Raw genomic sequence first — 25739 nt, forward strand, 5'->3', positions numbered from 1 at the left:
TTAGTTCGTGTTTCATGATGTGTCCAAAGATGGTGAGTCTACAGATGGAACGAGAACTTTATAATAGACTTGATATGAAAACTCTTCTTCTGGATGAAGACAACAAAATGATTTTCATAAACACTGATAAAACGTCTAACTGGTTGATGCTTTATAATCTGGTACATTTCACTGACCTGAATTAAAAGGTTAATGGTTTGAAGAACGGGAACCACTAGTTTATGTCACTCATAACGTATGAATTATTTTCAGTTAATAACAACAAAAGAAAAACTTGCAAACAAGTAAAATTATGTGAGTGAAGTCTTATGAATTCAAGTGGCTTCTCATAATCGCGAGTGAAAAATACTGCCATCTGCTAGAAGGAGTCCTGGTGGCATTTTTCCCTTTCGTCTTTGCTATAAGATTGTGTAAACGACACGTTTTAGAAGGGCCTATTGTAACCCTTTTATTTGACAACTGTAAACTGGCATGTGTTCAGAAAACCACTCTATGAACCCTCACTTATTCTATAAATCCCTCTGTAAACTCCTACATGTTTACAAAACCCCTCTGTGAACTCTCTCTAATTGCAAGTGTAACATAACAACGATTCACACTTCCAAATCAGTGCTAACCAGACTGTTGTGAGCAAGTTTGTTTTAAAATTAAAAATAAATATTTTAGAAATATATACGTTGTATTAATAAGGGACCTTGGACTTTTAGACGACACAAATACGTGACGATCTTAAACCAGTTTAACAATTGACATTTCCGTCATTATATCGAAATAATAAACAGAAAGCATGTACGTGCATGAGATACATAATGAAGACCGAAAATAAAAAGCTTTAAAGTTATAAATATTTAATAAAAAAACCATTGTTAATGAATAATGAAGTAGCTTATAGCTTTTGTTACCAAGTTCGTAAAATAGACCCCAGATAAGACTTACCAAATGATAAGTTGCTTATGTGAGAGAGCAACTGTTAAATTATAGACTAAATATCTAAGATCAACTTAACACTGGACAGGTGTCATCTCAGTCGGAAAAAAATGTTGTCATGGAAAGAAGTTAAATAGGTTTTTGTATTCTAATCTTCATTGGTCCATTTACAGAGACTCATCCATCACATTGTTCAATAATAATTTTCTTCCAACAAGAATCTACAATAAAATGTGAAAAGGTACACACAGAAGAAAAGACATATTTTATTCACAGATTGTGTAAGAAATTTATTTTGATTTATAAAACATAATTTACTCCAAATAAATGTAACATTTCTTTTCTACATACAAGAAAAGTAGATAACATAATTGATCCTGGTCATATTATGAAGATTCACTTTGTTTAAATAGATACAGTCCTTAATAACTTAACCTTAACGGATGACATATAGAAAGTTTCTCGACATATGGTGGATAAAAGAGACTGCCTGACAGAGAAGGTAAAGTGTAAATCATTTAAAATTATTGGTTTCTCTTCAGGTAAAAGTAATAAAACCATATCATGTACAAGCGATATTTAGATTAGTAGGCAAGCTGGTTCTCATATATTTAATAACTCTGTTCAATTAAGAGTTAAATTATAACTGGTTATGATACTTAATGTCTGAAAGTCACAGATGACAATCACTTCTTGTATCTAACAGACACTTCTCAAGCTAATTGTCGATCTGAACAAAGATAATTTGAAATATTTTCTCTTCACTAACAAAACACAACAACCGTCATGAGCAGAAATAGAAATATTGTTCAAGTTTTATGTTCTTGAATGTTCATCTTGTTATCCAGAAACAAAAATATCAACATTTTAACAAAACTCACATTAAACGGTTGGGAAGATTCACTCAAAACCGTTTTATTATTTTTGTTATGGAAGTTTAAACCTGAGCAACTTCTTTCTGCTTTTCTAATGTCCACGGGAACGTACCAGAACCCTCACTTGAGCTCGATTCTTCCTCCAATGAAACAGAAGAGGAGGAAGTAGAATCCATTGATAAGTTACTGCGTATAGTCCATCTTCTATCGTTCGTCACTAAGTCCCTTTGAAATATATTTAAATTGCTACACCCTGGGGCCGGCGATTCAATTCTTAGACACGACAGACGTCTCTGAACTTCCTCTAATTCTCCCACGTTTAACCTCAGGTGGTAATCGCTGTGAGCTTCGGTAAGTTCTCTCAAGTTTGGTAATTGTAAAAACAGTTTAGGATAAAGAACCGTCGCCTTTCTGGAGCCATACCTCCACAACATGTAATTCTTCAGCAAGACGCAGTATTTCTCTTGTTCCTTAGAAACCAGATTAACGTTCACCAATCCAGCTCTGTCGGAAGACATTAGAACAGTCACGAGCAGAAGCATGAGGGTTGGTTCATCAATGTCTATTTCTTTAAGTCCACGGATGAACTCCATGTGTTTATCAAAGAGTTCGACTGATACAAGACGTTTCACGTCCTCCGCTGAAAGAGTGGGCGACACCTGATGCCACATTTTCTCCTGATCAGGCCAGGTGCCTCGGGCTTCGTCAAATACGTAAGCACCGCGTAAGAAACACAATTCCATGACTCCCGTTCGTAGTAGAGTCTCCTGGTCGTGTCGAGGTATGATGGCAAAGGAACGAAGTTGTTGGGCAAAGTGTGCGAATTGTTTGATAACCGTAAAGAACATGTCGATGATTTCAGTCCGACTTCGTCCGCACGCTCGACTGGACAAGCTACCGCCGAAAGAAACCGACAGACAACTATTTCCGTACGAGTTCATGATGGACTCGATACACCGAATGTCGTCTTTCGTCAAGAACTTGGCAATTTCGTTAAGGTCTGCGTCATAGGTTTCTCGACGGATCTTCCGACGTTCTTGATCCACTTCTTGTTGTTGCTGCTGTCGCTTGGAGGCGCGTATTCTGAGAACGTGGACACGTTCTTCTTCAGTCATGACCCACCCCTTCTCCATTCCTATATTTACACACTTTTGGAACCGACAAAACTGACAACACTTTCTCGAGCTTATGGTTATTTCACAGGTTCGCCGGTAGGGGCACTGGAAGTTTTTGTAGCCTGCACTCTGGACTGACCGCCGGAAGAAGGCTTTACAGCTGTCACAAGATAGCCCCCCGAAGTGGAAACTTTTGGCTCTATCTCCACATACTCTGCAAAACTTGGGTTGCTTTGCTGGAATGAAACTTGTGTCGCTCGGTTCGAAGAATGTGACACAGCCATTTGGAGGTAAGTTCATTACTACGGAAACAAAAAGCAAATAATTAGCAAGAGCTGAAACTACAACGCGTTCATTAAACATTTTCCGTTCGCGGCAGCTTAGAGAATCAGTGAAACCATCTCTTGAACAATCTATTTACAAAGACAACGTTTTTTGTTTTCTCTTGAATGTTCAAAAGATTCTTCTCACTATGTATATTATATGGAAAAGAAACACTTAAAATATAGCTCAGTCAAAGAGAAACTTATCTTAAGCTATGTCCCAATGAGACTGTGACTTATCTTAAGCTGTACTCTACTCAGACAGTAACTTATCTTAAGATGTATATACGCTAGCTAGACAATAACTAGTCTTAAACTATAGTTTCAGTCAAGTAGTGACACATCTTAGCCATATCCAAATAACACTGTGACTTATCTTAAGCTATACTTCATTTAGACAGTGGATTATCTTAAGCTACAGTCCAATAAGTTTGTATAGAGCTTGTCTACACAGTTAATAAATTGCCTTAAGCTATACCTCTGTTAGACAGTGATTTATCTTAATCGAAACTCCAGTTAGTATGTTGGAAAATGCGTTGTACACAATTAGTTCAAAACCATTTGTCCATTATAACAGAATATCAATCAATCTTACAAACAAAGATCTCTGAACCTCTACTGTATAAAGGAACAAATGTACCTGTGACGTAAGTATTTACAGTTCACCGACAATGTCCGTTCACAGAAACAGACATTAGGCAAGTTGAATCTATGGAAGGTAATAATAGATTCTTCTCTTTATAGGAGGCGGCGACAGTAATATCTCAGAAACTCTAACGGGAGTTCCTTGTTTTACCGCCTCAGCGATTCTAAATTTTAGGAAACTTTTAAATAGGGCTGCTAAACTAACACCGTTACATATAGTCCAGTGATTGTTGTTTACGTTCTGTTATCTCGGGATGGTTCATCTACAGTTAATGTTGGTAAAAAAACGGTCTTAAAGAAAACTGTTGTCAACCAGAAACCGAACATATGATTATAGTGTAATAATATTAACATAACACATTATTACAGTGTAATAATATTAACATAACACATCATTAGAATGTAACAATATTAACATAACACATTATTACAGTGTAATAATATTAACGTAACACATTGCTAGGGTGTAATAATTTTAAAATAACACGTTATTAGAGTGTAACAATATTAACATAACACACTATTAGATGTAACAATATTAACATAACACATTATTACAATTTAATAATATTAACAAACACATTATTAGAATGTAATAATTTCAACATAACACATTATTAGAGCGTAACAATATTAACATAACACACTATTAGAGTGTAACAATATTAACATAACACATTATTACAGTTTAATAATATTACCGTAACACATTATTAGAGTGTAATAATTTTAAAATAACACGTTATTAGAGTGTAACAATATTAACATAACACATTATTACAATATAATAATATTAACAAACACATTATTAGAATGTAATAATTTCAACATAACACATTATTAGAGCGTAACAATATTAACATAACACACTATTAGAGTGTAACAATATTAACATAACACATTATTACAGTTTAATAATATTACCGTAACACATTATTAGAGTGTAAGAATTTTAACATAACACATTATTAGAGTGTAACAATATTAGCACAACACATGTTTAGACTGTAATAATATTAACATAACACATTATTACAGTGTAATAATATCAATTTTATATATGACTAGAATGTAACAACATAAACACAACACATAATAAGACCGTAATAATATTAACACAACACGTGAGTGGAATGTAATAACATGAACACAACACATGATTGTAATAATATCAAAAGTACATATGATAAGAGTGTTTACTTACAAAAATTCGGATTTCGCGAACTGTCTTTATGTTGTTATTGTTAAACAGAAACTTTCAGAAGTACTGAAACCCGTCATGATGGGTAGGGGGGGTTAAATCCTCAGGCTTACCATCTGAGTCGTTCAGGGTGTATTCGCTAAGTGCAGTTTTAGTTTCAGTTCTTACAGAGTGTTGTAATTTTACTTCGAAGTTATGATAAATAATTTGTCAGAGCGTAAAAATTGTATAGAAAATTATACCTTTAATGTTTCATCACGAGGTAAGTTTTCGATATCCGTGTTTGTTTCTGTGTAATTAAGTACAATGAGATCTTTATGATCTGCCCACCAGGGTTATCGAAACCCGGTTTCTAGCGTTGTAAGTCCGAAGATATACTGCTGTGTCACTGGGAGGCTTACCCAAGGAAACGATTAACTTTGCCAAAGCTACCTGTCAGCTTAGTTTGTTCAACGAGAACTCTAGCAGTAAAACGGAGCAATTTCACAATTTTTTCCGCCATTTTCAAAAATTATCTCAGCGTTAATTTTCAGGTAAAACAAGGGACAGAGAAATATTATGATTTATTTTGTAGATTACAAGAGCCAGCCATGCGCGAAACCTTGACAGCAATTCAGTGTATAACAAACTTATCGTGAACGTCTATATACAAGTAAATTTATCGTGGCTTAAGTTGGCGATAATTTTACAATCTATATACTCGTGTTAGTGGAATGGCGAATCCATCAAACAGACTGTATAATGAAGACAGACAATAATTTCCAAGGGATTATGCTAATTGAAATTTTCCTCTTTATTTTTAAAAAATAAGATAGAAAAAATTAATTTTCAGACGTTTGGGAGCCCACCAATCACTGAGAAGTAATTGTGAAGGCTAAATAGCGCTTAAAACCGGGTTTCGATTGTCTAGTGTTGCGTTTAACAATAAACAACCAGATACAAATGTTGTAGGACTGGATGCCTAAGACTTGCCTTGAAAATCGTGCTGTGAACTCTAGTAATAACGCGGACGTATCAGGGAACTTCTTCCAAAAATACATTGTCTGAATAATTCAGTTTAAGTGGATATAACACGCCATAGGTAAACGGCCATCACATTTTGACTGAGATATAATGGTAATTAGAGCAATTAAAATTCTGATATTTAACTATTTCTAATAATATTAGCAAATCTATTTATAATGTATGCACTAAGCACGATTTTATTCAGAAGGTTAGTGGAACAGGCTAACACTAATTTAAGGAACCTCATTCTTTAATGTTCATTTCACACGTGAATCAAAGTTAGGTTTTAAACAGCCGACGAGTTTACTGAAGTATATATAGATAAGACAAAATTTCTTATTATTTAAGTAGACGGAACGATTTTGAGCTAGAACACAGACAGTTTAAAGCCTCTACGAATGGCGAACTGAATAAATACGTATAAGCAATATTCGGTCTTAGTTGTTTTTAATATATCGTTTACGTGTTTATTTTATTTAATTTCGATATTACACAAATTTATTGATCAATCTAGCAACCTTTAAACTGATAACTTATACATATGTAAAACAACGAATGAATTTTAACTCAACTATTGTAGAATAGTTTTATCATTATCATGGGCATGAGAACCAATACCTATATGTTAGAACCAAAAAAAAAAAAACATTATTGAACAAATAAGCTTATTTTATAACAACGACTTTCACTGTAGAAACAATACATTGATTGAGAATCGCTATCTTTACTACAGAGTCAGGACCTTTATTGTACAGCCAATACTCATATGTAGAATTCAAACCTTTATTGTAGAATCAAAACCTTTTTACAGCCAATACTTATATGTAGAATTAGAATCTTTATTGTACAATAAATATCTATATGTGTGATAGGATCAAAAACTTCTTTGTAGAACCAATACCTACATGTAGAATCAAAACATTTATTCTAGAACCAATGCCAATATGTAAAAATCAAAATCTTTATTGTAGAACCAATACCTATACCACAGAATCAAAACATTTTTCACAACAAATACCTATATGTAGAATCAAAACCCTTATTGTAGAATCAATACCTATATGTAGAATCAAAACACTTATTGTAGAACCAATACTTATATGTAGAATCAAAACATTTATTGTAGAACCAATACCTAACTTTGGAAATAAAACTTATATTGCAGAACAACTACCTATTTTAGAACCACGACTTTAATTGTAGAACCAATACTTATATTGTAAAATCCAGGCTTTTATTACAACAATAAAACTTTCATTTTAGAACAAATATCTTTGTATTAGAGCCACGAATAGAACCATTGTAGAACTAAAACCTTATTGTAGAGTCAGGACTATATTGTAGATCCAAGATCTATATTGTATAACTAAAACCTTTATTGTACAACCAAGACCTTTATTAGTATCAGAAGCAATGCCTAATTTCTCCATCAGTTCAACGTAACTAATACATAGCTATAGCGATCAGCTTTTAGAGAAAAGACTATAATAGATAACATAATGAATTTTAAGTAAAAAATTTAAATATATCCACCTTGTTGTTAACAACGTGTGGTTATTTTTCGTTTTTTATATATGTGGAATTGTCAGCACCATATTTACGACATCTGTGATTTGATGTTTAGTTTTAAAATATTATATTTCAATCTTTGAAATTATCTATAGAATACGTGGTTGCAACAAAAGACTACCACCACCGAAATCACAACATGAGAAATAAACCAAACTTGGTATCTGTAGAACATTTAAATAAACCAAGCTCACTTGGTATCTGTAGAACATTTAAATAAACCAAGCTCACTTGGTGTCTGTAAAACATTTGAATAAACCAAGCTTACTTGGTATCTGTAGAACATTTAAATAAACCAAGCTTACTTGGTATCTGTAGAACATTTAAATAAACAAAGCTTACTTGGTATCTGTAAAGCATTTAAATAAACCAAGCTCACTTGGTATCTGTAGAACATTTAAATAAACCAAGCTTACTTGGTATCTGTAGAACATTTAAATAACCCAAGCTCACTTGGTATCTGTAGAACATTTAAATAAACCAAGCTTACTTGGTATCTGTAGAACATTTAAATAAACCAAGCTCACTTGGTATCTGTAGAACATTTAAATAAACCAAGCTCACTTGGTGTCTGTAAAACATTTGAATAAACCAAGCTCACTTGGTATCTGTAGAGCATTTGAATAAACCAAGCTTACTTGGTATCTGTAGAACATTTAAATAAACCAAGCTTAATTGGTATCTGTAGAACATTTAAATTTAAATAACTTTCTGAGTGCTTCTTTAGAAGGTAATGAAACAATCAATACATCCCTAAGAAATTTCGATACTGAAGAAATAATCAAACCATCAGTGAGATATTTGGACATTGAGGAAATAACCAAACAATCTGTAAGAGATTTTGATACTGAGGAAATTGTACATGTTCAACATTCAGTAACATGCAACAAACCAAAAGAGAAAACCATGTCCTGTTACCACGTTTACAATAGTGGCCGTATTTATCACTTAACAGGTCTTTCTAGGTTGTATAAACACAACTAGTGAAGGATATTCATACTGAGATGTTAATATAAACTAAAAGTTACAAAGAGGTCGTTGCTACAGTAAAGTTTTCTGAGGCAAGTCGTTCTTATTATCTAGCAACTACAAAATTGAAGTCGAAGCGATGGTGCCTACTAATTATAGAATACAGATATTAAGTTGAAGAGACGGTGCCTGCTAGCTATAGTTTACAGATATTAAAATTGAAGAGATGGTGCCTGCTAGTTATAGTTTAAAGATATTAAAATTGAAGAGATGGTGCCTGCTAGTTATAGAATACAGATATGAAGTTGAAGAGATGGTGCCTGCTAGCTGTAGTTTACAGATATTAAAATTGAAGAGATGGTGCCTGCTAGCTATAGTTTACAGATATTAAGATTGAAGAAATTGTGCCTGCTAGCTATAGTTTAAACATATTAAAATTGAAGAGACGGTGCCTGCTAGCTATAGTTTACAGATATTAAAATTGAAGAGACGGTGCCTGCTAACTATAGTTTACAGATATTAAAATTGAAGAGATGGTGCCTGCTAGTTATAAAATACAGATATTGAAGTTGAAGAGACGGTGCCTGCTAGCTATAGTTTACAGATATTAAAATTGAAGAGACGGTGTCTGCTAGCTATAGTTTACAGATATTAAAATTGAAGAGACGGTGTCTGCTAGCTATAGTTTTCAGATATTAAAATTGAAGATACGGTGTCTGCTAGCTATAGTTTACAGATATTAAAATTGAAGAGATGGTGCCGGCTAGTTATCGAATACAAATATTGAAGTTGAAGAGACAGTGCCTGCTAGCTATAGTTTACAAATATTAAAATTGAAGAGACAGTGTCTGCTAGCTATAGTTTACAGATATTAAAACTGAAGAAATGGTTCTTGCTGGCTACAGAATACAGATATTGAAGTTGAAGAGACGGTGCCTGCTAGCTATAGTTTACAGATATTAAAATTGAAGAAATGGTTCTTGCTAGCTACAGAATACAGATATTGAAGTTAAAGAGATGATGCCTGCTAGCTGTATATTAAAGATATTAGAGAAAGAACAAAAAAGTGAATAATTAGAATATTAAGGAAATATTTAGAAATACAGTAAATGATTTGAACAGTAAACAGAGACTGTTCTGGTTGGTTTGCACAATATCTTCATTAAGCAAGAAAATATTTAGAAAAACAAACGTGAGAGATATGGATATTATCCAAGTTATTTCTCTTTCAACAAGCGCACTTTTGAACCTGTCTGTAAATAAACTTGAAGAAACAGACAAACAACACACAAAAATATATATATACTTCATTGAACGAACTTGCACATCAAGTGAGTAAGGCTTAAATAAATGAACGATCTTGCTTTACAAAGGGACCGAAATATTCAAAAATAATATAAAAATTCGAATTTATTTAGAATACTGTTTTCAGGTCTATAAACTATATTAAACTGGAAAAAAAGTTTAATTTTTCACAAAGATAACTGTTTAGCTCTGTATCGCCCTCCGCTAGTACAACGGTATGCCCATTGATTTACAACGCTAAAATCAGGGGTTCGATTCTCGTCGGTGGGCTCAGGAGATAGCCCGATGTGACTTTGCTATAAGAAAACACGAATCTCTGGATTGTTCCACTGACGTAATTACCAATGAATAAAGAAAACACCCAAAAATAACGTTTTCTGCTTTAAATATACGTTTAGCCATAGGTAAGGATTTACTTTAATAGTATACTCTCATTTTTCATCTCACCAAGTGGTGCCAATTAAACTCTGTAGTATGAAGTTATTTAAGGGAAGAAGCTGATCGTGGGCCGTTAGAGGGCAGCAGTGGTTTATCTTCTGGACGTGAGGTTGGTAGACGTATTAACAAATGCTTGGGGGTTTACACCCAAATAACAGAAATTATAAGTTATCACCAATTAATGCAATAAATGGGTGCAGTTTGTTATTTCCACACGTTAAATTTGGTTATAGCATTGAAGTTGTATGTGTAAGGAAAACAGGAGTTATCGTGCCGTATCAGAACATACAAAAACGAAACAAATTAGTTTCTGTAAAAAAATACTTAGAGAAATATAATGTTGCTATATTATAGTGTGAAAAAATGCATAGAGAAACATAAAACATAACGTTACTATATTAAAGTGTGAAAACAATACCTAGAGGAACATTAAGCATAATCTTACTATATTAAAGTGTGAAAATAATACATAGAGAAACAAACATAATGTTACTATATTAAAGAGTGAAAATAATACATAGAGAAACAAACATAATGTTATTATATTAAAGTGTGTAAACAATATCTAGAGGAACACAAAACATAATGTTACTATATTGAAGTGTGAAAACAATACTTAGAGAAACATAACAAAATAGCCTCACGATACTAAAATGTGAAAGAATACCCACGTGACTATAAACGTTTATGTTACTTACGATTTTTTATTTATTGGAAAACAAAACTTAAAGTAAGAATGAAACATATAAAGGAGAAGAGGCTAAGACATACGTTTTAAGTTGTTAAACATATAAAGAAGAAGAAGCTAAGACATACGTTTTAAGTTGTTGAACATATAAAGGAGAATAGGCTAAGACATACGTTTTAAGTTGTTAAACATATAAAGAAGAAGAAGCTAAGACATACGTTTTAAGTTGTTAAACATATAAAGAAGAAGAAGCTAAGACATACGTTTTAAGTTGTTGAACATATAAAGAAGAAGAAGCTAAGACATACGTTTTAAGTTGTTGAACATATAAAGGAGAATAGGCTAAGACATACGTTTTAAGTTGTTAAACATATAAAGAAGAAGAAGCTAAGACATACGTTTTAAGTTGTTGAACATATAAAGGAGAATAGGCTAAGACATACGTTTTAAGTTGTTAAACATATAAAGAAGAAGAAGCTAAGACATACGTTTCAAGTTGTTGAACATATAAAGGAGAATAGGCTAAGACATACGTTTTAAGTTGTTTAACATATAAAGGAGAATAGGCTAAGACATACGTTTTAAGTTGTTAAACATATAAAGAAGAAGAAGCTAAGACATACGTTTCAAGTTGTTGAACATATAAAGGAGAATAGGCTAAGACATACGTTTTAAGTTGTTGAACATATAAAGGAGAATAGGCTAAGACATACGTTTTAAGTTGTTAAACATATAAAGAAGAAGAAGCTAAGACATACGTTTCAAGTTGTTGAACATATAAAGGAGAATAGGCTAAGACATACGTTTTAAGTTGTTTAACATATAAAGGAGAATAGGCTAAGACATACGTTTTAAGTTGTTAAACATATAAAGAAGAAGAAGCTAAGACATACGTTTCAAGTTGTTGAACATATAAAGGAGAATAGGCTAAGACATACGTTTTAAGTTGTTTAACATATAAAGGAGAATAGGCTAAGACATACGTTTTAAGTTGTTGAACATTTCTATGTATGTTCCATCTCTCTTTTTTCTTTTATCAATTACACAGCAATAAATTTCGAGTCTCGTGTTTCAAGGACTATGGTCGGTTAATACAGAACTCGGTATCTTGTTTAATATCTGGTTCCAACGTGACATTTTCGAATTCGGAAGATAAATTAGTCTTAACAGTAGTACGCTATAATATTTTACCTCAGACTCGTTACCTTCGAAACTTAAGCTAATTAACCAAACCAGTGAGTACCGTTTGAATCGATTGCCAGGTTTTGAACTTCGCGCAAAGCTACACGAGGGGTATGTGCTCTAGCTGTCCCTAACTCAGCAGTGAAATACTAGAGAAAAGACAGTTATCATACTCACTCATCACGAACTCTTGGGCTACTATTTTACCAAAAAATAGTGGGATTGAACGTCATATTACAACAACCTCCCCCACGGCTGAAGGAGCAAACATATTTGGTGGGACGGAGATTCGAACCTCCGACTCTCAAACTACGTTTGAACGAATACTGTTCTGGGCAGTCTAGGATTTCTGTAGCTGATATTTAAAATGTTGTCATATATAAAAATGTTAGTTATTTTAAATACTCTGGTGTTTTTTTCTTAATTCCGCACTCAATGACATAAGATGCGTACGTTCACTCCCTTAAGACCGTATCTCAGGAAAGTTATAAAAACACAAAGGAACGAAATGGTTACGTTGATATCTAGTTCAATGAAAATATTATTCAACGATTACTTTCGTTCGTGTTTTTCCCTTTTTTATATAATTTTTAAATACATACGTAATTCAATTTGAAACACGTCATGGAACCTCCACGGTCTATATACGGTATAGCATGCAATACTTAATTTGTGGATATACCGTGTTTCCTATCATGACACGTTTGTAAGAATTACACACATTACTCTATACCCTAGGAGTTGCAAATGGCGTTTCCAGTGTTGGCACATTTTTTATATTGATCCAAAGTTGAATATTTGATAAATTAATAAATATATGTATTAGATTTTTTTCACGTTTTAATCAGTTACAAGACAACTCTTGTCTTTACGGCGTCAACAAGACGAATCATTCTGTCGAGTTCTGCCGTTACGGGAAAGAGGCAATGTTCCAAGACGTCTTGGCGACTGGCACTCGTCAGACCAGTTTCATGACAATCACCATTTTGACCCAGATTGATGGATCTTTGTTTGCACACGATAACTATTAAGCCGCCTCACAAAATTGATTATTGTGATACCTTTCCGTTAGGTTCTACCTACAATTTTCTGGTTTCTCAAGTGTTAGGTTTTTCCCGTTTACGAACAAATCACGTGATTATTAGTCACGTGTATAGCATTTCGTGCCTGTTTTCTTGTTTTATAATTTTAGTCTAAAACTACCCAGGGGCTATCTGTACATAACCATCCCTAATTTGGAATTTCTAGAATAGGGAGGAAAGCGACTATAATTAACAACACCATCCGCCAACTCTTGTCTAACAGACAGTAACATTTCATTGCCATACGTATAGAGCACGAAATGAGGAGCGAATTTTTGCGGCGTCGGGACACGAAACCTGAATCTCAAGATACACGCAATCCGTGGTCACCGTTAATACAAGTTCAGAGTTAACATCTGTTTATGAATAAAGTATTCATAAGAATATAAACAGAAAAAACAATCCAAGTCAATACAAATGTTGATTGATCGAAACTGGTAATCCTAGACTTATTTATTATATCTCTCTTTCAAGGGTAGTTCAAACACGTAACGGTAACACATGAATCATTTTTCCATATACTGAACCTGTAAATAATTGCTATCTCTAAGGTATCTTCATATCATGGACTCTTAAAATAAAATTCACACATGTTAGCAACGTGTGTACCCACTTTTGACTTTCTCCACAAAACATGTTCTAAATATTTCAACATAAACTCATATAATAACATTAGTTCATTTATGTGGTTCAATAATGTGTGTGTTAAAGACAAGTAGAAGGAACGTTAGATGAAACACTGTTTGTAGACTTGAGTTATGTGGTTCTAGACTTGTGTGTGTGAAGTACAATACTGTTATATCCTAGAAAACTATATTCAGTTGTGTTTCTTCGTTTATACCATTAAAACTAAGCGTGGTGGTCTTTCAGACCATACTTAGTGATATATCTTTTATTACTTTCACACGTAACTAGTGAAAACTTTCACGTACAACACCGTACACCGTAAGGATCGGTGAGAAACTTTGCATACAACACCGTACAATGTAAAAGTCAATAAGAACTAACACTATCATTCAGTCTTGTTAGGTCTCCGATTTATTCTTCCACACACAAGGTGCTGTTTAGTTACAAAATTCCAAACCTCTACATTTGCTACAATTAGTAACACGTAGCAAACAAAAACAGACAACCCTGTCCTGTAACCACGTTTACAATAGGTTGTATATACACAACTAGTGAAGGATATTCATACTGAGATGTTAATATAAACTAAAAGCTACAAAGAGGTCGTTGCTACAGTAAAGTTTTCTGAGGCAAGTCGTTCTTATTATCTAGCAACTACAAAATTGAAGTCGAAAAGATTGTGCCTACTAATTATAGAATACAGATATTAAGTTGAAGAGACGGTGCCTACTAGCTATAGTTTACAGATATTAAAATTGAAGAGATGGTGCCTACTAATTATAGAATACAGATATTGAAGTTAAAGAAATGGTGCCTGCTAGATACAGATTACAGATATTAAAGTTGAAGAGATGATGCCTGCTAGTTACAGATTACAGATATTAAAGTTGAAGAGGTGGTGTCTGTTAGCTATAGATTATACACAGTAAAGTTGATGAGATGGTGCGTGCTAGTTATATATTACATATACCAACATTGAACAGACGGTACATGCGAACTAGAGATAAAAGACATTAAAGTTGAAAAGATAGTGTCTGCTAGCTATACATTACAGATATTAAAGTTGAACAGACGGTGCGTGCTAGCTATACATTACAGATATTAAAGTTGAACAGACGGTGCGTGCTAGATATATATTAGAGATATTAAAGTTCAGAAAATGGTGCCTGCTAGCTTCAAAATATAGACATTAAAGTCAACGAGATAGTGCCTGCTAGCTATAGAATACAGATATTAAAGTTGAAGAGACGGTGAGTGCTAGATATAGATTACAGTTATTAAAGTTGAAAAGGTGGAGCCTGCTAGCTATAGATTACAGTTATTAAAGTTGAAAAGATGGAGCCTGCTAGCTATAGATTAGAGATATTAAAGTTGAAAAGATGGTGCCTGCTAACTGTAGATTACAGATATTAAAGTTGAAGAGACGGTGAGTGCTAGCTATAGATTACAGTTATTAAAGTTGAAGAGATGGTGTCTGTTAACTGTAGATTACAGATATTAAAGTTGAAGAGACGGTGAGTGCTAGCTATAGATTACAGTTATTAAAGTTGAAGAGATGGTGTCTGTTAACTGTAGATTATAGATATTAAAAATGAAAAGATGGTGCCAACTAACTGTATATTACAGATATTTTGTCATACTTGGGTACTAGTCGTTAGAAAGTCAAGCCGTTTGAAAACTTTATATATCTAGTGTTAACGTGTATTGATTTTTATCATCAAATACCGACTACAAGTACCTCTAGATATGCGAGTTATATATCAACGTGCCATGTTCTGAGAGTTACTGTCAAATACGAAGTACATGTACCTCTAGATATGACAGTTATATATCAAAGTGCCATGTTCTGAGAGTTACTATCAAATACGAAGTACATGTACCTCTAGATATGCGAGTTATATATCAAAGTGCCATGTACTGAGTGTTACCAAGTACCTCTAGATATGCGAGTTATATATCAAAGTGCCAAGCACTGAATGTTACCAACCAATACCAACTACAAGCGCTCTAAAGATGACAGTTAAGTATCAAGGTGACATTATTTATTAGAGAACCTTCCCCTAGTGGCTTGCTGGTAAGTTTCTAGGTTCACTACGCTAAAAATTGAGTTTCAATACTTGTGGTAGGCGTAGCATAGGTAGCATACTGTGTAATATAGGTAGCGCATATATAAAATAGGTAGCACATTGTGTAACGTTGCCCTTAATAGCAAAAAACAACTTTTTTTTACCTTGATTTACAGTAAACTGGGAATCTTTTATACGATCTCATATTAAAAATTTTAACAACAAATATTGATTAAATAAGTGGAACAAACATGGCACGGCGTAATACAATATATCAGCCGAGTGGCTTAGTACAGTATATCAGTACACTAGGTAACTGGGACAAAGATGGCACGGATTAGTGCAATATGCCATCGTTTTGATTAGAAAAGCTGAATAAGGATGGCAGGGTTTTATACGTATACTCACACATAACTGAGATCAAAATGGTGAAGTATTCGAATTAATTACTTATTCGATTCCACGAGCTGATCTACAATGTAGATGTAATATTATTCTAGTGTTTTTTACACTTACCTGAGTAGGTAGGAAACCGGTAAACCCACCCCTGGGGATCCACCAGGGGCCACGGATAAGAGCCTGACATTGAATGGGATGTACTTGTGACGAGGGACTGTATGAACAAAAACAAAACAAAAAATGGAAGAACTGGTTTTAAAGCAACCTGTTAGTACAGTTACGACAGTTATCTGTTTATTGGTAGTACAAGTTCTCGTCCCGCGATTAGCCCGGATAACTCAGATTGTCCACACCGTGTGTTGTCACCAATGGTCAGAACATAACTTTAACAGTCACTGCAAGAAGCCGAGATACTTAAGGTGAGTGTAAGAAACAAAGATTCGTTCGTGGGAAAAACGTAAGGTGCACTTCTTGGCCACATATCTACCAGCTGACCCGTATGCTCAGCTGAATTCATAATGAATATTATTAACTGTGTACTTGCACGGACTTGACCAATGGGAGACTGAAGTTGAGTCGGGCTGTAATTTGAAGTTACCAATGGGACTTGATTATACTGGTCTCTCCGGAAGTCCGACGATCGTGCTTTTCATGTAAAGTTATCATCCGTCGTTCCGGTGAGAGGCACGCCAATGAACAAATAGCCCTAATATATGGGACGCACTCCCGCAGGAGGGTTGGATGACGTTGCCGACGAAGGCCGTCCACCACATGTAGTGGCCTTCGAAAGAATCTGCCAGAGGTAAAAACGGCTCTCTATCGAGGAAAATCCCGTTGTGAAACAGCGAAAACTGTTTTGACGCACATTACGAAATAATAACTTACAAACCTGCAATGGACAATTTTTGTTTTATATTTTTAACATGTTTTCAATACTTACTCGTTTCTGGTTATTTTTACTCGATCTCTATAGTTTCACACTGTAAAATACGGATAAATAACCGACTTAAACACAAATACACATCTTGTTCATGCAACAGTAAACAAGTGTACAACATATACAAAGATAACAGTTTCACTAAATAGATTTATATCACAAGGAACTATACAATATAAACGATTAATTAAAATCTTATGTTACTTAATTGACAATGCATTCATAAAAATAGTTTTCTGAAATAATAGTTACTTATTGCTCGTAATCTGAGGGTGGCAGGTTCGAATCTCGGTCGCACCAAACATGCTCGCCCTATCAGCTGTGGGGGCATTATAATGTTTCAGTCAATCCCACTATTCGTTAGTAAGAGAGTAGCTCAATGGTTGGCGGTGTGTGGTGATGACTAGCTGCCTTCCCTCTAGTCTTACACTGCTAAATTAAGGATAGCTAGTGCAGATAGCTCTGGTGAAATTCAAAAACAAACAAACAAGTTATTTATTGAATAGCAAGTAAGACTTGTAACACTGATAAAAAGTACGCAGACGTAAACAAATAGTCTAACATCTACACACCTTTTACAATTTTTTAAAATATTTCAGGTAAAATAAAGATAAATAAATCAGTGCATTATTTCAAGGTAATTAAATGTATTTAGTATTTAATATATATATGTTATCCTGTTCAGAATGATAGCCTATCCAATGCTAAAAAACCCAACAAAAACCTTTTAAATCTGTAATCTAAGAATGGAGCACCTCCCCGGATGTAGAGTCATTTTTGTTAACACAAGAAAATCAGTAGCGATGTTTAAAAAAACACGTCGCTACGGATGTAGCGAGTAGTAACGACATTAGAAAATCAAACATGCTGTTCAAAGGTATTGATGAGAAGTGGAATTCTCCTAGAATAATATAACTCAATAACACACGTTGATTAAAGAGCAGACTGAACTGAACTTTCTTAAACTTAGACTTTCAGATTAAACAATTTCCGGAAAACTAACGTTATTTATTATACCTGCTACTGTTCGGCTATATAATGTAAAGAAGTAAATAGTCGCCTTTGACACTTTTCCTTCGTTTCACTCATACAGTGAATGGGTTTTTCACACAGTGATAATAAAGCACGTTCTCACTAACAATATATTTGATACTTTTTACTATTATATACGTACAGCTTGTCGTTTTCTGGCTTGAAAACCCTCGCCCTCCACTGGAACATCTGTCCAACATATTACGTCATATTTACTCTTCTAACGTCGGACTAGAACTCCTGATACAAAGCAACTTCCTTGTTCTATTATTTTCACATTTTGATGCGGCCGTATTATTTTTGAATACTCTTTCATTGTCACAAACTTTCTTCCCTCACACCTGACGACTTTCCTCACTTACTTCATTGTCTCTTTACCCTAACTTTACTTTCTCTCCTACTCATCCATCTTTTCTTTCTTAGTTCCATCTACTGGCGAAGATGGAGTGTAGTCCTCTGGTAGCCCGCTAGTCTTTAACTGGAATAGAACGTTTCTCTTCCCTTTCTTCTCTCCTTGGTTCCAAAAGACTTCTGGAAAAAATGAATTTTTACCTTCTGACTTAAACAACAAATAGTTATTTCGTCCAATAATACATAATAATGTTACAGCCAAAACAGAGTCAGATAAGGAAACCAATAATACATAATAATGTTACAGCCAAAATCAGATTCAGATAAATTAAACATTAATAAATAATAATGTAACAGCTAAAAACAGATTCAGATAAAGCAACCAATAATACATAATAATGTTACATCCAAAACAGATTCAGATAAAGCTACCAATAATACATAATAATGTTACAGCCAAAACAGTTTCAGAAAAAGCAACGCTGCTAGCAGGTGCTTAGAAAAACCTTCTTTAGTGACTTTAATTACCCGAAGTTTGATACCATAAACCATAATGAAGTAAAACACTTTATTAGTTTTAAACATTTACAACTCAATCAATAACTGAAAATAAAACTTAAAAGCCAACCAACCACCAGAATCTAATAAACAAGAAATTATTGTCACTGAACTAAAATTCAACACACAACACTACGAAACCAAGGTATGATGGAATAAGACATGCCTTTCTTCTATAAATTTCAAACCTCTTACTGCTACATTTAACAAACGTTATAAACCTTGTTCTATTCACTGGATGTTATCCCGACATATGGAAACACACAACCGTTACTGTGCTACTAAAAACAAACCAATAGATCCAGCTCACACAATGTTCACCTCATAAGTTTGAGAAGCTGTCTTAAAATGCTAATCGAATAGGCTTTTATATTTCTGTGAAATTAATAGTATTCTATCAGAGGTTCAAAATGAAAAACAGATAACGAATAGGCGATATCACACGATTAAATAAACCTTATAGAAACCATGAAATATCAATCAAATCATAATAGTTGTATTTGTATATGTTAAGGAAATTTTTGACAGTGTCTGGCACAACGACGTAAAACATAACTTAGATATTAACGACAGGTTGATACACAATTTTTAACCAATTGATCAGCTAAAGTTAGTGTCAATAACACGCTATCCAAATAAGTCAATATGACGGCAGGAGGTTCGCAAGGATCCGTACTTACGTCTCTCTTATATATATCTTATTTATTAAGATACTGCTTTCCCCGAATTAGCATATACATATCACTCCAGACGATATAGCTGTGTGGAGCATATCAAGAAATCCTCTCATCTCTAAGACTCGCGTCCAAACATCACAAGAGCTAACACTAAAATGCTGTGACAAATGGTGAGTAATATTTAATACAACAAAAACACAAGCTATAGTCTTTTAGAGAAAACTACATAAATACGTGAACAAACCGAAGAAAATTAAACTAGTGCTAAGAAATAAATAAATAATTACAAGTGTCAAGATTACATTCCTAGGAATCACATTCGACACTAGATTAATGTAGAACAAAGACACTTATAACACATATGCTTTAATTAGCAATATAGCAATTAGAGAATAGAAAATGAAGGTAAGCACACAAACTGAACATCCACAAGATTGTGGAACATATAAAAACATTCGTTTGACCCACTTCCCATTTATAGAGTATCACTGTCAAAACATATTTCCAAAAAATAGCCTCTAAAAATTCAAATTAAACAAAACAATAAGATTAGCCCTAAAATTTATCCCCGTAAAGACAAGCCAGTCGTGATGTTAGAGAAACACGCAGGTTCAAAAAGTCTTGATAGAAATTAAAAGAAACCTTACAACCCAAACGCTTTCGAAAGGGGGATGTTTCTTCTTCATGAAGTCAGTAATAGTCCCTTATTAAATAATAAACTAACTAAACCATCTTTCAAATACTTCAGTAAAAGTAGAAATAAAGAAACAAACTAATCACGGTATTACATAAAACATCAAGCGCCCTTGATAAATAATCAATTTTTCGAACAAGAAAACTGAAACCGGAACACACTTACAAAAAAAGAAAAAAGAGATAATTACGTTATACTCAATAATCATCACGTATCACCTCACAACCAGGACACGAGACAGATGGATATTTCGACGTCTGTACTGCGAAAATGGGTTTTCTCCTGGAACTCTGACTTCCCCCAACATCTAAATTCAAACGAGTGTCGGACCTTCAGTCCCTGCCGCCCCCTTAAAAGTGCCGTTAGCCTATCCCAATGGAAAGAAATATATTTAAATGAATTAAAATTGAAATTACAATCAAAATTTTCCTAAATCCAATCTTCATCAAATAAAACTGTAAAATCAACGGAAAATAAGACTTAACGCCTGGAATACACGACTGGATCACCTGGACTCGTCTCACTGATAATACACGTCTAGATCGCCTGGACTTGTCTCATTGATAATACACGTCTGGATCACCTGGACTCGTTTCACTGATAATACACGTCTGGATCACCTGGACTCGTCTCACTGATAATACACGTCTGGATCACCTGGACTTGACTCACTGATAATACACGTCTGGATCACCTGGACTCGTCTCACTGATAATACACGTCTGGATCACCTGGACTCGTCTCACTGATATCATCTCATTGATTTAACTATCGCTGGACAGGAAAACATCAGACTTACCTCCCCGACTTGATCATCGTGTGACAGGAAGAAACTAGACTTATCTCCTCGACTTGATCATCGCGGAACAGGAAGACACTAGATTTATCTCCTCAAATTGATCATTGCTGGACAGAAAGACACTAAACTTAGTTCCTCGACTTAAACATCGCTGGACAGGAAGACACTAGACTCATCTCCTCGACTTGACCATCGCTGGGCAGGAAGTAACTAGTCTTGTCCCCTCGTCTAGACTATCGATGGACAGGAAGACACTAGGATTGTCTCCTCGACTTGACAATCGCTGGACAAGAAGTCACTAGGGTTGTCTCCTCGCCTTGACCATCGCTGACCAGGAAAACAATAGACACCACGTGTCTACCATGGTCTGGTCTCGATCTAAAACATAACTTAAAACAAAAATCACTAAAGTAATGTGAGCAACTGGTATGAAGGTTAACAACACTTTTGTGACATCCAGTTGGGAAGAGAGAGTTAACATAAAGTGTTTTTAAGATCAGTAGCAATGTTTCACACAATACTTTCCTATAAATATAGTCAGTAGTAACAACACTAGAACATCAGTAGCGATGTTTAAAACAATACTTCCCTTCAGATATAGTTAGTCCTAACAACATTAAAAGATCAGTATCGATGTTTAAAACAATACTTCCTTACAGATATAGTCATTTACAACACCATTAGAAGATCAGTAGGGATGTTTAGAACAATATTTCCACACAGATATAGCCAGTAATCACAACACTATAGTATCACTAGCGATATTAAAAACAATACTTTCCTTCAGATATAGTCAGTTGTCACATCACTAAAAGATCAGTAGCGAAGTTTAAAACAATATTTCCTACAAATATGGTCAGTACTAACAACACTAGAAGATCAGTGGCGACGTTTAATACAATATATTTTACTAGAGATATAGTCAGTAAGTAGCAACAACATTAAAAGATCAGTTGCGATGTTTAAAACAATTTATTTTATTAGAGATATAGTGAGTAGGAACAACATTAAAAGAGCAATTGCGATGTTTAAATTAACACTTCCCAAAACATATAGTCAGTAGTAACAACATTAGAAGATTAGAATCGATGTTTAAAGCAATTCTTCACTACAGATTTTGACAGATGTAACAACACCATAAAATCAGTAGCGATGTTTAAAACAATACTTCCGTATTGATATAGTTAGTAGTAACAACACTAGAAGTTCAGTAGCGATATTTAACACAATACTTCCTAAAAGACATAGTCAGTCGACACAACACTATAAAATCAGTAACAATGTTTAAAATAATACAATCTTACAGTTATAGTCAGTAATAAGAACACAAGAAAAGCAGTATCGAATTTTACAATAATTCTTCCTTAGGGATATAGTCAGTAGTCAGAACACTAAAAGATCAGTAGCAATGCTTAAAACAATAATTACTACAAATATAGCCAGTAGTAACAACACTAGAAGTTCAGTAGTAACAACACTAGAAGTTCAGTAACAATGTTTAAACCAATACTTCCTTACAGATATAGTCAGTACTAACAACAGTAGAAGATCGGTATCAATGTTTCAAACAATACTTCCCTAGTGATATTGTCAGTAGTTAAAACAGTAGAAGATCAGTAGCGATGTTTGAAACAACAAATCCTAACAGATATAGTCAGTAGTAACAACACTAGAATACCAATAGCGATATTTAAAATAATATTTCCTACAGATATAGCATGTGGTATGAACAGTAGAAGATCAGTCACGATATTTGAAAGAGTACTTTCCAACAGATATAGCCAGTAGTAACAACACTAGAAGGCCAGTACCGGTGTTTAAACCAATACTTCCCTACTGGTATAGTTAGTATTAATTACACTAGAAAATCAGTAGCGATGTTTAGAGCATTACTTTCCTACAGATATAGTCACCAATAAGAACCCTAGAAGATCAGTAGCAATGTTTAAAACAATGTTTCATTACACATGTGTCAGTACTAACAACACTAGAAGATCAGTTGCGATGTTTAAAACAATACATCCTTTTAGATATAGTCAGTAGTAATATACGATCATTAGCAATGTTAAACCCAATATCTCTTTGCAGATATACCCAGTAATAACAACATGAGAAGATCGGTAGTGATATTTAAAACAATACTTCCTAAAGATATAGTATGTCGTAACAACAATAGAAAATCGGCAGCGATGTTTAAAACAATACTTCCTGAAGACAGAGTAAGTAGTAACAACAATAGAAGGTCATTAGCGATGTTTAAAACAATACTTCCTGAAGACATAGTAAGTAGTAACAACAATAAAAGATCAGTAGCGATGTTTAAATCACAACTTCCCAACAGATATAGCCAGTGGAATGAGCGCTAGAATATCAGTATCGATGTTTGAAACAATACTTCTCTACAGATATAGTTAGTACTAACAATACTAGAATATTAGTAATGATTTTAAAACAATACATCATTAAAGATATAGTCAGTAGTTATAACTCTAGAAAATCAGTAGCGATGTTTAAAACAATACTTCCCTACATATACAGTTAGAAGTTACAACACTATTAGATGAGTAGCGATTTTAAACCAATACTTCCTTTCAGATATAATCATTACTAAGAAACTAGAAGATCAGTAGCGATGCTTAACACATTACCTCCTTACAGGTATACTCAGTAATAACAACAATAGAATATCAGTACCAATGTTTAAAATAATAATTCCAACATATATTGCCAATAATAATGACATTTGAAGGTCAGTAGCGGAGTTTAAACCAATACTTACCTACAGATATAGTCTGTACTAACAACACTGGAAAATCAGTAGCAATGTTTAGAACATTACATCCATGCAGATATAGAGTCGTAACAACACTAGACAATCAGTAGCGATGTATAAAATAATACATTCTTACAGATATACTCAGTACTAACAGCACTAGAAGATCAGTAGCGACGTCAAAAACAGTACATCCTACAGATATAGTCAGAAGTTACAACACTATGAGATCAGTAGGGATTTTTAAAACACTACTTCCTTAGAGATATAGCCAGTAATATGAACACTAGTATATCAATACCGATGTTTAAAACAATACTTCCTACAGATATAGTCAGCAGTAACAACACAAGAAACCAATACTTCCTACAGATATAATCAGTAGTAACAACACAAGTAACCAATATTTCCTTACGTATATTGGCAATAGTAACAACACTGGAAGATCAGTAGCGATGTTTAAACCAATATTTCCTTAAAGATATAGTAAGTACTAACAACACTAGAAAATCAGTAGCGATGTTTAGCCCAATACTTCCCTACAGACACAGTCATTACTAACAACATTAAAAGATCAATAGCGATGCTTAAAACAATACCTCGCTACAGATATAGTCAGAAGTTACAACTCTATGAGATCAGTAGGATTTTAAAACCAATACTTCCCTGCAGATATAGTTAGTAGTCACAACAGTACTTCTTCATATACAATTAAATTAGTAGTATTTACATTAATAGATCAGTAGCAATGTTTAAAACAACCTTTCTCTACAGATACATTCAGTAGTCACAACACTAGAAGATCGGTAGTGATGTTTAAAACAACCTTTCTCTACAGATACAGTCAGCAGTCACAACACTAGAAGATCAGTAGCAATGTTTAAAACAACCTTTCCCTACAGATACAGTCAGTAGTCACAACACTAGAAGATCAGTAGTGATGTTTAAAACAACGTTTCCCTACAGATACAGTCAGTAGTCACAACACTAGAAGATCAGTAGCAATGTTTAAAACAACCTTTCCCTACAGATACAGTCAGTAGTCACAACACTAGAAGATCAGTAGCAATGTTTAAAACAACCTTTCCCTACAGATACAGTCAGTAGTCACAACACTAGAAGATCAATACCAATGTTTAAAACAATACCTCCCTACGGATATAGTCAGTACTAAAAACACTAGAAGACATTATTCATCTGTAAACCACAGTTTTGATTGCTGTAATTTCTAAAACCGTCTAATGAAATGTCTGTCTTTGTTTATATCTTTCCAAACTGTTGTTTCAGTGTCATCTGTCATCAAGCGAATGTGTTAATATGAAACTTAAGGATCAGAATGAAAAATAATATAAAACAAATGCTTAAAATAAAACATTATTAACACATAAATACGCGGAAATCCAAATAACTAAATGGAATTTCATGATATAGCAAGCCTTATGTCGTGATGGAGTAAGGCATCCTATTACTGTTTCCATAAATTCTATATTTATTTCTCTAAC

General features: G+C 33.9%; 1 protein-coding gene across 3 annotated transcripts; it reads right to left on the minus strand.

Annotated features, from left to right (window-relative positions):
* Nucleotides 1-1204: 1204 nt before the first annotated feature.
* LOC143255052 (vitamin D3 receptor-like) lies at nucleotides 1205-25739 on the minus strand. 3 transcript variants are annotated; one of them, XM_076510092.1, is made up of 4 exons: nucleotides 20856-25739; nucleotides 18528-18916; nucleotides 17606-17815; nucleotides 1205-3219 (listed from the first exon to the last, which is right to left on the minus strand). In XM_076510092.1, exons 3-4 carry the CDS (start codon nucleotides 17682-17684, stop codon nucleotides 1865-1867), a joined length of 1434 nt encoding a protein of 477 aa, XP_076366207.1. In that variant the 5' UTR covers nucleotides 17685-17815; nucleotides 18528-18916; nucleotides 20856-25739; the 3' UTR covers nucleotides 1205-1864. The 3 variants fall into 3 exon arrangements, with proteins under 3 accessions (XP_076366207.1, XP_076366208.1, XP_076366209.1); XM_076510093.1 differs by lacking the exon at nucleotides 17606-17815 and adding an exon at nucleotides 16534-17305 and having other exon boundaries at nucleotides 20856-24726; XM_076510094.1 differs by lacking the exon at nucleotides 17606-17815 and having other exon boundaries at nucleotides 20856-24731.

This window comes from Tachypleus tridentatus, chromosome 7, assembly GCF_004210375.1.
Source record: "Tachypleus tridentatus isolate NWPU-2018 chromosome 7, ASM421037v1, whole genome shotgun sequence".
Classification (NCBI taxonomy): Eukaryota; Metazoa; Arthropoda; class Merostomata; order Xiphosura; family Limulidae; genus Tachypleus; species Tachypleus tridentatus.